The 16,925-nt window shown below is 45.0% G+C and overlaps 1 protein-coding gene and 1 long non-coding RNA gene across 4 annotated transcripts in view; one reads left to right on the forward strand and one right to left on the reverse strand.

Annotated features, from left to right (window-relative positions):
* The window catches only part of LOC148534314 (uncharacterized), a 189,152-nt gene that overhangs the window by 62,340 nt on the left and 109,887 nt on the right, over positions 1-16,925 (forward strand). The window lies entirely within an intron of this gene.
* Positions 1-16,925, reverse strand: part of CASS4 (Cas scaffold protein family member 4) — a 60,452-nt gene that overhangs the window by 32,649 nt on the left and 10,878 nt on the right. For both annotated transcript variants that reach the window (XM_088467114.1, XM_088467113.1), the window contains exon 2: positions 505-930. In XM_088467114.1, coding sequence (XP_088323240.1) covers positions 505-930 — 426 coding nt within the window. The remainder of the gene's footprint in view (positions 1-504; positions 931-16,925) is intronic.

Here is a 16,925-nt window from a genome sequence, read left to right on the forward strand (position 1 = left end):
CCACATTGATTACTGCAAACTCACTGTTTAGTCCAACTAAGCCTGACACTTCTTGCCAGATCCAGCTTTGCAATTGGTCCTGCTCCCCTGTCTTGTGACCTCTGCCTAACGCTGGAAGAGTCTCATTTTCTGCTGTCTCAGATTTTCTTTGTGCTGCTGCCTTGCACAGCTAGATACTTATGTTCAGCTCTGCATTGTGCATACTGCTTTGAATTTTATTGCTTTTGCTTATGCATATATACTTGTATAATTTGCCTTGTTTGTGTTCTGCCATGTGGGCAAATAAATATTTATTTTATATTCCTTTGTTTTGAGATGTCAGAGATTAACAATAATATAAGATCATGTCAAGTCTTACCGTTTGTTTTCATATCTGTATTTATTTTGTCTATTTTGCATATCCTTGTTTATGTAAGCCCTGTTGTTCCCACTATCCAATGGCAATGGGAAACTTGAAAACATACAAATCTTGGTAGATTGATAACATTTTAGATAACCATTTACCTGGTTGGAAGAGCTCTTGGCTTTGTCATAGAAAATCTGGGCAGGTGAAGAAATGGGAGTCTGGTAGATGTCTGCTGGAATAGGCTGTGGTGTTGATGGGCTTATGCACAGGCTGCTCATCTGCTCATACATGGGTACAGCCTCTGTCTTAGGTGCTGAGGGCACTTGATAGATGTTCTGTAACGTCTGCTGCCTCCCCAGAGAATTGTAGTTGGACTGCGTAAGTAATGTGTCATTCTGGGTTATGGTAAACAGCTGAAGTCTGTTGGCTGGAGCAAGGCCTTGACGCCCATGTAGATAGCATCGCCACCAACCCTCACTGCCGAAGACATTCTGTTCCAGTACAGTAAGAATATCACCTTTACGGAAGGCCAGCTCATCAGAGCACTCTGCTTTGTTGTCATATAATGCTTTAGCCAACATGTTCTGTGAAAAAAAAAATGACAGGTTATTTGCCAGTATTAACATATAGATCATATATTACATATGTTTCATTTTTATAATACATCTATCCGCATCTAGAAAACTAAATTAGAGGAGGTATAAAACTGACCCCTTTTTTTCAGAACTCTGGGCAAATTATATTTTTTTACATCATTTTCCATGCTATTTTAGTATTGTTATTATAATTTGTTTTTAAGGCAACACATAGTTCCATATGCGCAGTACAAGCAATATGTAGGTAATAGTGAAAATGGACATATCAAAAGTATAGTGTAATGTGACATACCACTGGAATAACACAAAGCTAAAGGCCGATAAACTAGATACGACGTGGATGGGCAACAGTTGGGAAATTCACTATATATAATACAGATAGGCATGAGACGGTGGGTCACAGGGAGTGGAAAGCAGCACTTAATGGGAGGTACCATTCTTGCTAAACATCTTAACAAAATTGTAAGGCGAGATTAATGGGATTGGTCAAATAGTTGTCATATCCAGGCCAGATCAATGAGATGCTGACTGTAACTGGCATTCTTTTTGGCCATATAGAAAGTAATTGGGAATCTTAAACTAGTGCCTTTGGAACTGCAGCGTGTATTTCTAATCTATGGCCTCTACATACTAGGCCAGTAGTACAGACTAGGGGAAAACAAGTTTTACCATGTAAAGAGCTAAAAACAAGTAGGTTAGTATTGAAAATATACTGAACCAGTATATAACTAGTTAATCTCACAAGATATGTATTGTACTGTTCACAGCAGGGGCTGACCCAAAAATCTAATATGAAAAATAAAACAAAAATATAGTCTCTTTTTTTTAATATAGGATAATACACCATGTGTTCCTGGACAGAACAGTATGTTAAATGAAAGCAGACATGCGTTATACAGGCATGTGGAGCTGCATGCAACCAGCCTCAGGCTTTGAAGAAATAAATAAATAATTATTAACAGGCTCCTTACCAAGGCAAAAGAAAGCAAGCACACCCCACATCATAATTGTATTGGACTTTTCAACCCTTCAAATTTTACAGAACTGGTCTTGGAGTCTGTAAGGGTTGTTTTTATGACCTCCGATTTCTATAAAAGTGACAGAAGATGATAGACCATTCTTGCAGTGATGTCTACCAATGGGGGAGTGTATTTCATATTTTTGGTATTAGTCTCTTATAAAAGTAAAGACGCAGCCATGAACCTAACATAGCTGGCAGGCCCCCATAAGCTGCGTCGGCGGCCCTGCATCTGTGGATGGGGCCACAAAAGTACCAGTGTGGCTGTTTGTACTGGGCCCCAACATTTGAAGTGGCAGCCCTGGCTGGGAATATGATAAAATAGTATGTATGATGTTGCGAAATAACTAATCTCTAAGTCAGTATTTGCTATTTTGGAATAAAATAATATGCATATCCTGTGTTACAAGGTATTTGGGAGGTGGGGGTTGCTTCCGATTTGTCCTACCTCCTACCCCTTCCGATCTCTGCAGCTTCATACAACACTGTTTTTGTCCAGGGCTATAGGGAATGGGTATGAAATACCAGTGGCTGAGTAGCTGCCGGTTCATATCCCGACAGCGACACCCCCAAGGTTCAACATCCCGACAGGGGCTCGTAAGTATATTAACCCTCCCCCTCTCCCTAACCTAACCCTCCCCCAGGTGGTGCCTAACCCTAACCTCCCCCCAGTGGTGCCCCAGGTGGTGCCTAACCCTAACCCTGCAGGGGGGTGCCTAACCCTAATTTCTCCACGTGGGTGCCTTAATCTAAAACCCCCCACGTGGCTAACCCTGGCTTGTCCCCGCTTACCTTCGTTCGGATGGCGGCTGTCGGGATTTCGGCATCGGATTAAAGATAGGCGTCGGTATTTCGACGTCTATCTTTAAGCCCGAGTCGTGCTATCGACGTCGGGATTCCAACAGCCAGTATCCTGGCCGTAGGTAACTTCACTACATCCCTATTAGAACAACAGAGCCCTGGGTAAAAAGGCTGCATGGAGCAGGCGCCAGTTGTGAGGAGGAGCTAATTGGCTCCATGTGATAATGAAACCTTAAGGGGCCTTTGTGTGTATAGAGGGGAGTCCCTGCAAAAGGAGATATACTTTCAGTATGATGGCATGTCGACAGGGAAGTTTCAGCGGCGAATCAAGAGACTTGTCCAACAGCTGTTGCTAGGTGGCAATCTCTAGAAGAACGACAAACTGTTTCCACCTCTCCAGTCCTATCTGCAGTATCCTACAAGTACATTACATATTGAATTTCCATATTAGTTTACACATATCAGCAGGACTAGTTTTAGGAAAATTAGCAGAAACTATGATCTCCTGAGCTTATCAGTTTTATATATTAGCTTCCTTCTGTGTGCCTTCATAGATATCTATTGTACGACAAAGGAGATTAAGAACTCTACTTATAATGATTTTTCCATAGGTAGTATAGGCATAAACCTTCGTAGCAAAAAATAAAAATGTATTTTAGTAATCCAAAAAGAAATGCCTGCTGTGGTCTTCTGATGCGAGGCAGTGTGACGGTCTCCCAGCAAAGTTATGGCATTTGTTTTGGTAGGGCCATTCTCAGTTTGCAGTATGCTGAATTGTTGGCTAGGAACTGAACTTTACGAAAATTGGGGGACCAAAGAGGAAATCTTCGATTTTTCTGTGGTATCCCATTATTAGATTAATAAAAACAAGAAAGGAAACTGTAAATGCTAAACCTTCATTTAAATATCCTCCGTGACCTGTTTTCGTCTGCTCTCAGGCACTGTCTTGTCCATTTGGTTCTGACCCGGCTTGTCAACTACGTGGTACACCTACATTGTACTCCACTCTATCCAGAGAACAGCAGCACCTGTACAAGGGAACCGAGTCTGAGGGTCGCGACCTGCGTGTCGGACGCAGCTAAGTCCAAACCTCCTTGCAGTGGTCCCTGGTGAATACCACCAGCACGTTAGACTCTGCGCCTCAGTACTGGGTCTCGCCAATCCAAAGTACATGCTAGCATCCACTATCTTTCCGTGACTTGTGACAACATGAAGGTTGAGCAGAGAGTTTCCTTTTTTGTTTTTATTCATTATATTATTCTATCAGGCTGGAACTATACCTTATTTTGGTGCAAAATTATTTGTGCCTTCTCTATACCCCACGCCACTAGATGAATAGTCCGAAGAGGTGAGATGGCCCATTAGCAGTGATAACCGCTTTTAAAATAGACCCATTTCTGAGGCTATGACATCCAAATCTCACATTAAGTTCCACATTTTTTGCTTCTTATGCAACTATTAAAATCCACATGCCAGATATTCCTCTGGTATTTGCGGTATTCATTGGCATTAAAAGGGTTACAATACAATAAATAAGAAACATACTGTTTTTGAGGAAGCTTCTCATACTTCCGTCTTTTCTGTCCACATAGCCCACACCATGTGCAAGTTCTTTATTGCCAAATGCAATTATGAGATGGACAGTGCAGCTGCTGGTACAATAAAGACACAATGACCTGCAAGGTTCCCTAGAGTAACCTTTTCTCATGTAATGCTCATAGGGCTACTGAGTTTCCACTTAGTGCTTCATAAACAAGCACCACGGTAGTGTGACTTTAACAGCAAAACTGTATGTATTCAGTATAATCTTACAACACAAGGGCTCATTCACATTAGGAATAATCATCCGATTTACAAGTGATGTGGTTAGGACAGTCTGAGTTCGTTTCTGTGCACACTGACCTAGTGATGATTGGTACTTACTGTTAGCATGCATTAAGTATTTTAACTGCAGGACACACTGAGGACTACTGGACATACATCTAGCTGTTATAGCGGCAGCTCCCCGTTCTGCTGACGTCGGGGTCGGGGAATCGGAATTATTCAACATATTTAAGAATCTAGAATCCTCGATCTGACCCGAAAACGGTCAGAATCAGCGAGTTGGGATTTTGTACATGTTAAATTTCCCCAATCCGCTGATGGATTGCGCATTCATCGATGGCCGCCAATCTGCGGATTGGATCAACAGAAAAAGGAATCTGGGCCCTTAAGGCCCCATTGCCGCGATCATGCGATGCTGCAACCCGGCATCGCAGGATCGCAGAAATCCAACATGTTGGATTTCACAGATATGACAATCCCAATCCAAAAATGATTGTGATTGTCAAATTGGTGAAATTTAACATGTAAAATTTCAGCGATCCTGTGACAGATCGCTGAACATCGATGGTCGGCACTTCCGACCGGCAGATCGGCGTTTCCAATCTGATCGCAGGATCACGAGATCCTCGATCAGACGTATGGAGGCCTTAAGATGTATAGGCCATCAGTTAGTGATTGTGACTATAAAACAGGTGATGTTGTACAAGTCCTCAAAGAAGTTTAACAAGAGGACCAGACAACTTTTTTTTTTTCTATATCAACCCCTTATTCCCATTTGCCAGAACTATGGGAAACCTGTAATTTAAACGTTCTTTTTAACATTAGCACTGAAAGACGCATTAAAGTTCTCCAGCGGTTTTATATAAAACAATGTTATTTGTAATGCTGGGCATACACTATGCAATTATCTGTCAGATATCTGTCCAATCTGGTTGGTTGGAATGAAAACCTGGTAATGTATGGGAGCAAATAACAATAGAAATTTGCTCCCAAACACTAGAAAACAGACCAGATTTTCCTTCCCACCAGACAGATTTGACAGATATCTGACAGATAATTGTAGAGTGTATGCCCAGCATAAGTATTGATGTTCTTTAAATTGTTTTGGAAAGTTACTGCAATATCCAACACTACCAGATTGCCAAATCAGTGTTGGTTTGGAAAAGCTGAGGAAGCTGCTTCGTGTATATTCACTAATTAGCAGAGAATTTCTTTAGCCTCTCCAAAAAAAAAAAAATTAAAGTTGTTTTGAGATACTCAGAAGGTAACGTGAAACCCATATATTTTTATCCTGAGCATTTGCTTTAAAGAGCAGCTGGTTAATAGGGAAAATGAATGTCAGCTCAGCTGATAATATGGCGTGTGCTTCACTAGGGGAGACTCTGAACAAAGGCCCATTCATAGAGGCAAGACATCATCCACGAGACCTGGAGCCACAGCTGTCAGATGCACACAGCAACAGCACTGTCCATCTTGTGCTTGTCAATATGTGCACTGCACTGTTTATTGCGTGACACTGACCAAATTCAACACTTACCCCATGCACCTATCTGTATAGCAAACTCTCAGAAATAACTAAAAATAAGTTCCCTTCATTGCCTTAGACAATACATATAACAATTTGCTTGCAAGTGTGTGTTTTCTTATGCTGTCATTTGATGTCTCTAGGTGATGTGTATCATTACTCAGTGATGCCAATAGTTCCTGGTCAGTTGATAGGCTGTTTGTCCTAATCCGGGTGTCTACAGGACATTCCTATTAGAGAACCCAACTATGGCCTGTATTCAATTGGAGGCGAAAAGTCGGAAAAGTTTCTGACTTTCCGCCTCCTTCGCCTCTTTCAGAGGCGAAAACTTTCCGTGCACGTCCCTGTTTTTCGCCTTATTCAATTCCTAAACAGGCGAATGCGGAACAGGCGGAAAGTACTGTCAAAATTGGGGAAATCAGTCTGTTCCCCTAAAAAAGATGCACTTACATAGGGAATCAATGTAGATGTGTACTAATAGCCCTAATAAAAGTGTTTGGGGTACTTAAGTTGGTTAAATTCTCCTTATTAGCATCTTTGCAAAAGTGGTGAAGAATGGCATAAAGCAGTATTTTGGGTAAAGATAAGTAGTCCAGTCAAATTTGGGGTACTTGCAAATGGGTGCTAGTATATTTTTATGTCTCTAAAGTGAACTTTTAAAAAACTTCAAAAACGCACCTGCGGCATGCACCTGCAATCCTAAAAATACCTGACCCATTCTTGCAGACCCCCAAGAAATCTATTTCGCTAGTTTTTATGCTTGTCCCCCCACTTATTACATTTTCGCCCCCAATATGAAAGCACTTTTTTGGGGGTGTTCTGAGGTAATTTTTTTTACACATTTTTTTGCTGATTTGTCTTTTGGGGGGCTGTCCTAAGGGCTCTGAGTCATTTCCCCACGTTTGCACCCCAAAATAACGATTTTGCACTTTTTTTCACCTGCTATTCATAGGAGATACTTTTCCGCCTATTACAAAGCATTGACTTTCGGCTTAGGCGAAATCATCCTGGAATTGAATATGGCTATACTTTGAAAACGGGTGGAAAGTCCAAATCCGCAGAAACTTATCTCCAAACTGCACTTTTCGCTTCTAATTGAATCTGGCCCTATGCCTTAAAGCATTTAGGGGGTCATTTAGAGTTGGATAAATATGCATTATGATACGTTAAATAAACATGTAAGTGTGTCTGCAAGCAGCGTTATGATGTGGCATACTGGAGACACCATTCATGATTTCAGCTTAATGAGAATACATGTAATTTTAATGTGTAAATTAAAGGCATTAAATTCATAGATAAATGTCAATCTTGGCCCCTTCCTCCCTCTGCAAAAGTGATCCAAGCACCAGCGCTTCTAGCCTGAGCTGGTTGATGCTAATAGGAGGGCACATTGTTGGGTACACCCTATGCTTTGCATCCATGACCAGCTTGGTACCTGCCGTGTCATAAATAAAAAAATAGTTCTTAAATAGACCAATTTATTAATCACCTATTTGCACTCAGAGCTGTTCCTTGACCCGATGCGAATGACAGGCCCTGTCAACAAGTATCCAGTGCTCTGATTGGGATCTAGCTGCAATGAATTTTACTGCATGGGTGTATCTAGAATGGGAGCAGGGTGTGCTGTGTACATGGGCTTCTGGGTCCAGGGGGGCCCACACTGCACCCATTCACAATACTTATCCGTTCCTACGGCCCTGCAGATATCATTGGGAACATGGCGTGAGTATGGCCGGATTAACAATGGGGCAGGTGGAGCTTCAGCTCCAGGCCTCCCATGAAAATAGGCCGTCAGGATCCCCTGCAGGGCAGACTGTGTTGACAGGAATTTTTTTTTACTTGTCATCACCAACAGCCTCCTGAAGCCCAGCACATTAACCTCATTAACCTATCACCCATTCACACTCTCCCCTGGCCATCCAAAGCGCGGGTGCCATCCGAAGCCTCGCCCCCTGTCCGTACGAAGCTCTGCCCCCGGACTGTACGAAGCTCCGCCCCCAGGACATTCTAAGATCCACCACCGCTCTGGCAGTGTGCAGCAAGGAGGTGGCAAATGATAGGCCTGTCTTGGCTGTCACTAATTGGGGCAGATGGGCCCCGGCAGTGAAATATTTGTGAAAGCCTGAGACAGCATCTTCCAGAGTAGAACGGGCTTTGGGTTCAGCCTCAGCCTGGGGGCCGGCTGGTGATTGGATAGGGAGGAAGAGTCAGTGCTTGCCAAGAGAGAAGTACAGCAGGAGGGAGTGGAATAGACAAGCCAGCATGTGAGAATTCATCAAGGAACCCATAAGACAGAACCCCTATGCAGGAGAGTGAGAGCAAGGAATGGGAGCCTACGAGTAGGTGAGCAGAAAAGTGCTTTCTGCTTTGTTCAGTGCTGGGGGTGCAGGCAAGCGGGACCTGCACTGGGACAGCATCTATGGCGTGGGAGAAAAAGACAGGCTCCCTTTTCAATCTGTGATTATGGAATGCAATGTAAATATATGTACTGTGCCTTTTATCCATGTCAAATGTTTTTTTTTTTCTTAAAATACTGCCCATTTAAGCCTTATTGCAGCCTAAAGTACCTTGTGAGTGTAAGACTGGGTACACATTAGGCGATATATTGGACAATATGTCGTTTTGAGGCAAATCGGAACAACATATTCACATTGCGTGTTCACATGCATCCTTGCCGCCACTGGGGGGGAGGGAAGAGGCCAGGACCTCCGTCAACTGATGGAGATTTTCTAGCCTCTTTTGTGTATCTGCGGCGGTTGGCTAGAGTGACCCCGTGGTCATTCAGCCGGGCAAGGATCATCCAGATATTCCGATGCTGCGTCCATGGACACAGCTCAGAACAGTAAGGCATGATGCCTTCTGCTGCATTACAAAAATAGTGCTATCGCAGCTGCTACCATGCTAGCAACTGTGATAGCAATAGCGTCAGAGGCTGAATCACCCACTCTGTTTTTAATGGCGGCCACTGTAAGGCTCTCTGTATTATCTGGCTGTCACTGTAATGCTCGCTGTAATATATGGCAGTCACTGCAATGCTTTCTAGTGTTCATTCTAGATTTTTGATTGGGCAGAGGGCCAATCAAGGAGAAGGGCACATCTGCTTGCGTCGAAGTGGCTTCTCGGAGGGAGGGACGTGGCATCACAGCACGCTCCCCTTTCCATCATTCTAGGGGCCGTGCCCAGCACTCACGGGGATGCTGGGCTCCCTGCACTGTGAATAGATACCAAACTTTTTCTTCTTATAGTTCCATTATAAAGTGATTTAAGGTAGGAGCTAGCTATGCCTTCCATGGAGATAGCAATACCCACTGCACAGACCTCACCCCTATGTAGACCACGCCCCCACATCACTAGTCACACCGCTGCATTGCTTGTCGCACCCCCTACAGTGGCACGCAATAGGCCCTTCGTAAATTTCAGCTCCAGGCCCATGTGGACATTAATCTGGTACTGGGCATGGGTGCCATGTTTCCGGAGATCTGCGCATACACACTAAAGAGATCACTGGGAAAATGGCGTCCGAAAATGGCACAGTGCCAGAATCTACGGAGGAGTGAGAGGAGGTGGGACTGCATAGAGGCTGCAGACGCCCTCTCCCCTTGTACCTCCAGTACAATACTGTATTAATGAGGGTCATTGACATGGGTCTATCAATATTTATTATATTTTATTTGGAAAATGCGACTTTGCATTTATTAACACTATAATACACTTATCCATTGTGTACTATATGAGGCACTTCTTTACATTATACTGCGTATAAATATGTATATGCATCTTTCACATATACAACTAATGCGGAGTACACACTGACAGATATATTGGCCGATCAATTGATCGGCCAATAAATAGGGTGCCCGTCAGCCAGCGTGCCAGCGATATGTCATATCGTGTCGGCTCTGCTGCACAGCCGATGGCAATATATCTGTCCATCGGGCAGTGTGTACAGGTGGTCTGCGGACCGCCCATACACATGCAACAGAGGGCGCAGCGAGAGGGGTGCGACACATCCCCCGGCCAGCGGGACCCACGGCCAGATGATTGTCTTTCAGTGTGTATGATCGACCATCATCTGCAGATATACCTGTTCAGTGTGTACCCAGCTTAAAACCGTGAAGACATCTCTAAACATTTATAAAGCATAGTATACACATTTGTATGCCTGATGCAGAAAAACTGCTGTTTTATAATTGGATATAGCTGGAGATACAGTACACATAGGTATGCTTATTTTGCAAAGGAAACTACATATACATTTTTAGTGCAAAATGCATTAAACTGCATATGCTGAGCTTAATAAAGAAACACTTAGCAACACTTAGCATTTATCAAGCCTTTATTCATGTGAAAACAGCATTTTCCTGTGGTTTAGGCAAACCTAAATTACAGGGCTATTTAACAACTGCTGTACTCAGGCAATAGCAATAAAGGCGCGCACAGTATTCGACACAGAAGGTGTCCGCCGGGTCACGGACTGCTTCGTCCCCCCATCCTTCCTCCTGGACATAGACTACTCACCTGGGTGCCCAGATGAGTAGTTTATGCCCCAGAGGGAGGAGGGGACAGGGTAGTCCATGACACTGTGGTGGGGCAGGTCGCATTGCGGTACACCCTGTGCTGGATTCTGCGCATTCCTATGGATATCGGGGATATCTCCTGCACAGGGGTGTATCTATATTGGGTGTACAGGGTCCTGGGGGCATTTTCTTTTATTCACAATGGGGACTATAAAAAGCTATTTATCATGCTCTAAGTAGCTTAACTCATTAGAGCATGTTTGAGGATGGCATTAGCAGGTATAACTTACAGATAAAGCAATGCTGGGGATGGATATTCTGATCTCACCGAGCAGGCTGGTTGCTCTTCCCCTCCTTCCTCTAACTAATGCATCTGTGCACATGTGCTCACCGATGGCCGTGCATACGCAATAATGACACCGGTTCAGAACCCAGAACTTCATTCTGTTGCAGCTGAGATTAGCAATTGTCAAGGAGAACTCTCAATGACGTACAGTCATTGCTGGGGAAGCCTCTTAACAGATGCAATGTCTGGGCATGACTTTCATGGTAAATAGGTCTTATCGCTACAAAAATGATGCTATTGAACAAAGCAGTAATGCAGTGCTAAATAAATAGTAAATTATAAAGATTTTAGAATTCACTGAGGCTGCAAATTGAATACTTGTAGCTTGACGCTTCACTTAGAATTACATAAAATATTTATTTATTACCAGTTATTTATATAGTGCACACATATTCCGCAGCACTTTACAGAGAATATCTTACCATTCACATCTGTCCCTGCCCCAGTGGAGCTTACAATCTATATTCCCTACCACCTGCTCACACACATACACACTATGGTCAATTTTGAGTGGAGCCAATTAACCTACCAGTATCCTTATAATGTAGCAAGTAGCGGCTCCAGGCACGTGCAATCCGGTCCATCGCCCGGAGCGCCACTGTATTTGGAGGGCGCTGGAAAAGCCCACCCACCCTCCCGGCGCTATTGTAACTTCAGGGGGAGGGAGCAGAGGAGGGAATGGGCGGCAACACAGGACTGCGCTGGGCGCAGCAAAGCCTAGCGCCGGCCCTGAATGTAGCGTAAAGGAAGTTTTATTTCTTAAATGGCAGAAGTATTTATATAAAATGTGCAGGGCTGGCTCCAGGGGTCTGAGCACCCTGTGCCGGCCCGGTGCGCAGCGCCCTGCAATCGCACACGGCTTTGCCGCGTGCAATTGAAATTGGGGGGTGGCCTCATTACCATAGGCCACGCCCCCTCAGTGCCGTTATTTGGAGGCGTGCCCGCATGGCACGCCTCCGAATAACAGGCTGGGGATAAAGCTCAGTCCTCAGTGACTGGCTGGGCTTCCCCCAGCCCTCTCCTGCCAGTGAATGAATGCCGCGCTCGCCACTGCACAGCTGCGGCGGTGGGGGTCACCAAACTCCCGATTTGACCACCCGCAGGCCACTTCGACCCACGGGTGGAACAGTGGGACAATACTGTCCTGCTGAAATCGGGATTTTGGGGAGGGGTGCGCCCTCTATGGGTGGCGCCTCTGTGCGACCGCACTGGTCAAACACCACTAGAGCCGGCCCTGTTCACGTGATCTAATCATAAAGTATGTACAATGAAAAATGACATCACCAAGTATAATTTAGATTATTTAACATTTATGCACATATCAATGTGAAATGTGATGATGAGTATGAAGATTGCATTATTTCATATCTCTAGTCTGTCTTAAAATGTGGCTGAATTATTACAAGACATTGGAAACACACTTGTATGCTGACATAGGAAGATTGGAAACAGACTAGGAACAATGGGAATATTATAACCTTTAGGGTTATGTTCTGCTTATTACATACCATATAATCTTCCTTCACTAAATATAAAAGGACAGGACTTCAGAGAGAGAGAAGGAGCCCTGTAAAATGAACGCTTCTATTGAGACCTCCTCTAATGTATTGCTCACAAGAAGATGGCTAGAGTAGGTGCTGTCACTTCCCAGAATCCTCTGCAGTGTAAACATATCCTATTTGTTCTGCTGCCATATCTTGCAAGGGGTCACTACATAGCACATTCCTTTTCAAGTGTTAAAGAAATGTTTTAGTCCAGAACATAAACTGACAGGCGGCATGGGATTGAAGCATGACATTACCCAATGCCATTATACACCAACATTTTCACATAGACCTCACAGTGTTGTCAGATGGGCCTTGTACCAATATAGTATGTCTTTGTATAACTTCCCCGTAACTGTTCCAGCAATTAGCAGAGATTAGTTTCTAGTACTAAATAAAATAAATTAACCAAAGTTTAACTCATGTTGTAATTTCTCCTCCTACACAGAGGGCCGGATTCAAATAGCCTTGAAGAAGTGCACAGGCCTATTCATTTACAACCCGTAATAAGCCCGCAGGCTACACCTAGCACGGATTTCTGTTCACCTCCTCCTGAAACTTAAACAGAAATCTGTGCATTGTAATATATCGCAGCCGCTGCTAACGTATTAACCCAAGCCCTTTTCATCGCTTGGTTGAGCATTGAGCGTTATTGAATCCAGGCCCACCAAGAGCCGTGGCGGGCCCCGGTAATAGGGGGCGTGGCCTAATCGGGGAGGAGTGGCTACGCCCCCTAGCCGAGAAAAAAAAAAGAATAACGGCGCTGCGCGCTGGGGAGGGGGGGCGCTCTGAGCTGTGTGCTGGGCTGCTGTGAGGGGGGGGAGCGGTGCCGGACCCGTGCCCCCACCGGGCCCCTCAGGAAGCCCGGGCCCGGGTAATCTGTACCCGCTCCCCCCCGCTCTCGGTGCCCCTGATTGAATCCAGGGCCTATTTCAGACCCGAGCGCTCGCAAGCGGGTCGATGTTAGCCCAGTGCTCATGCGCGAGACCCGGATAGCGATGGGCAAGCCGTCGCTATGGGTCTCGCTACAAAGGGGGCGTGCTGTCGATGGTGAGTGACAGCACGCCCCCTTTGGTGGGCGTGCCGGGGGCATGGCTGGCCAGATGGAGGCGTTCCCATGGGGCTGGCCCCACTGACATCACAAGTGATGTCAGTGGGAGTGCTTTCAGCTCTGATAGAGCCACTCCAGGGCTTGCAGCAACGAGACCCTACCACAAGGGTCTCGTCGCAAGCCTAATGGTCGCGATGGTCTTGACCATCGCGACCATCTTCATGGTCACCCACAGCTATACAAGCGGCCAGGAGGCCACTCTAAAAATTCGGAGGGACGGCCCTGATTCAGAGCGAGCGCTCTGTCAGAGTGTCCGGCTTTGAATCAGGGCCCCAGTCCATAGAGTGTTTCATTACTTAGGTCCTACAGTACATTTCTGCATTGAAATAATAGCCGTCGTGGAGCAGCAAAAGTGTACTTGCAAAATACAGAGTAGATACACCTAGGTTTCAGAACAATATTTTTTCATTGTTCATCTCTTTCAAATCACACATTCAGCACCTCTTACAGTCCTGCCATTTCCATCTCAAAAATATTTTCAAGATTAGACCCTTTTTCACCCAGGATGCAATTAAAACCCTCATCCACTCACTCGACATCTCCAGATTGGAATACTGTAATACCTCCTATCAGGCCTCCCTGACTCCCACCTCTCTCCACTCCAATCTGTCCTCTCCAAATGTTCTACATCTGCCTACCCTCCACAAGCCCTACACTGGATATCCTTCCCCTTCTGATGCCAATTCAAGGTTCCTACATTTACTTACAAAGCCCTCACCCATTCCTCTCCTATTTACATCTCTGACCTCATCTCCCTTCACACTCTCGTCCGCCCTCTTCACTCAACAAATGCATGCCGCCTCTCCTGCCAACTGATTACTTCCTCTTACTCCTGCCTCCAAGATTTTGCCTGTGCTGTTCCTTACCTCTGGAACTCTTTCCCCCTCCTTATTAGACTTTCCACCTCTCTACAAATCTTCAAACGGGCTCTCAAGACCCACTACTTGATCAAGGCTCTCATCCTAACCCGCTTCTACATGCTCCTTCCTCCCTGTCTACTCCATCTGTGTCATGCATATTTGTCTGCCAATCCCCATTAGAATGTAAGCTCTTACAAGCAGGGCCCTCTACCCTCTTGTGCTTCTCCTTACTTATACCTTCATCTACTCCTCACTCCCCACTTGGGCACTATCACTTGGTTGCTTATTCCCTGTTGCTTACTTGAGTATTATGATCACTAATGCAGCAATGTATATAAACCTTGCCCTGCATTGTATTGTACTGTAAGTCACGGGTTCCTTATTCACTTATTTATGTACTTTGTAAGGCGCTGCGGAACACTTGTGGCGCCATATAAACAAATAAATCATGATGATGATAATATTAATTTTACGTAGCAAAATTACTGAGATAAGACAAAAGCATACCCACCAAGGTTTGCAATTTTGGAGGAGCAGACGAAATTTGAGTGGACTGGCCTGATTTGTCAGAGGTATTCACCTGCAGCATGCACAAGTGGCAGCCACTTTGTAGGGTAAACCAATAATCATGAGAGAATGCAGTCCATTAATTCATGCCTCAGTCATGTCACTGGTTCCTATTGAATCAATAGGCTGCATTCTCATGGCAGAAAATGTCTGTCTCAAGTGAGCATAGGTGATGGTTCCAGTTTATGGCAGATCATTTCAGGGGCTGACTACAAATCCAGTGGGAGGCAGTGACCTCCTACTCTAATTGTGCTGGTTAGGTCAGCGCTGCATGGGAGGAGAGGAAGGGAGGCAAGAAACAGTCTCTCCAAGCTTTGAATAATAATCGAGTATAGTAGTTTTCGTGGATTTCCATGCAAATGGAAAACTACAATTTAGGTTCTGATTCAGAGATGGACACAAGCCAGATATTTTGCAGTTGAGAGATTATCAGTGGTCTGCATATGATTTGCACTGTACATGCGCCAAATTACATTACCATCGTCGGTCACAGCGAGTATTTGCCTGCAGTGGATTTGACAGATCAGGGGCATGTGTGGGAGGTGGCGGCTAAAACGCTTGCTAAAAATCCTGTATGCAGTCAAAATTGCTCTGGCGTCATATTCTGGCATCGGCCATTTTGCGCGGCATTAGAGTTACACCAAAATCTGATGATTGACTGATGTGCGTCCGCTGGTTGTGTCTTTGTGCACAAGCAGCGGATCTGCAATGCCGCCTTTGGGCGTCTCAATACAAATCTAGGCGGCTGACACATCTGCATATTTTCGCACATCCGCTGCATATGGGATCTCAGCTGCATTGGCATTAGCGCCCATCTCTGAATCAGGCCTTCAGAACGCAATAAGGTTCACTCTTCTGAAAGACTTGTTCCAAATACTATAAAATATAGGCAATAGTCAACAATAGTTATTATTATTATTATTATTATTATTATTATTATTTGCTTTTAGCTGTGAACTTTGGGCCTGATTCAGCAAGGATCGCAAGTGCAAGTGCAAAAACGCACGCACCCGGTTGATTGTTGCCTTCTGCGCATGCATATGCATCGCAGTGTACGTGCGCAAACCAACCACTGCGCTCGGGACTGTGATCGCAGTGACCCATCACAGAGTGATTGACAGGATGTACCGTTTGGGGGTGGTGAAGGGGGAGTGGTCTTAGAAACGCAGTGCGTTTCAATGCTGTTACAGGGGTGTGCATAAATTAGTCATAGCGTCGACAACGCAGCCTGAGCTCTAACTGCGTACATTAGCAATTTCTGGGTACGGTCTGACCTGCCTTAATTGTGCGTGAAGCTCCAATGGTACCAATGTTTTTGCAGACTTGCAAGGTATTACAGATGTGAGTAAAGGGAAGTGGGCATCTTTAGGTTGTGCTGCGGCAGCATTGTGATCGCAGTCATTTGCATAATTTCGCAGCAGAACTGAGTACCCGCTTGCTGCCGCAAACGCATCAGCGATCCTTGCTGAATCTTGCCTTTTATCTGCAAATTAGAGTTTGAGGAACACTACTTAAGTGCAGGAATCTGTAGTAATGAGATAGACAGACAGACTTAAGCCGCGTAGCCACTTGTAGACATGGAAACGACAGCACGATTACGACATTGTAATTATGCTGTCGTTTCCATCTCTAGTGATGTGCCTAGACTGAACGTTCACTTGTTCAGTCTAGGCACATCCATCATCCCCGGACATGCTGAACCAGACGAGATCGTCAGGTTTACCAGCATGTACGGGCGATGATAGATGTCGGAAACAACCAGCGGGCATGCGCATCGCTGGTCGTTTCCGACCAAAACTTGCCCGATGCATGCGCGATTTGCAAGCGGTTGCACAATAACGACGTCGTCATCGTGCAATCGCTTGGTAAA

The sequence above is a fragment of the Taudactylus pleione genome, unplaced genomic scaffold (assembly GCF_031769625.1).
Source record: "Taudactylus pleione unplaced genomic scaffold, aTauple2 ptg000069l, whole genome shotgun sequence".
Classification (NCBI taxonomy): Eukaryota; Metazoa; Chordata; class Amphibia; order Anura; family Myobatrachidae; genus Taudactylus; species Taudactylus pleione.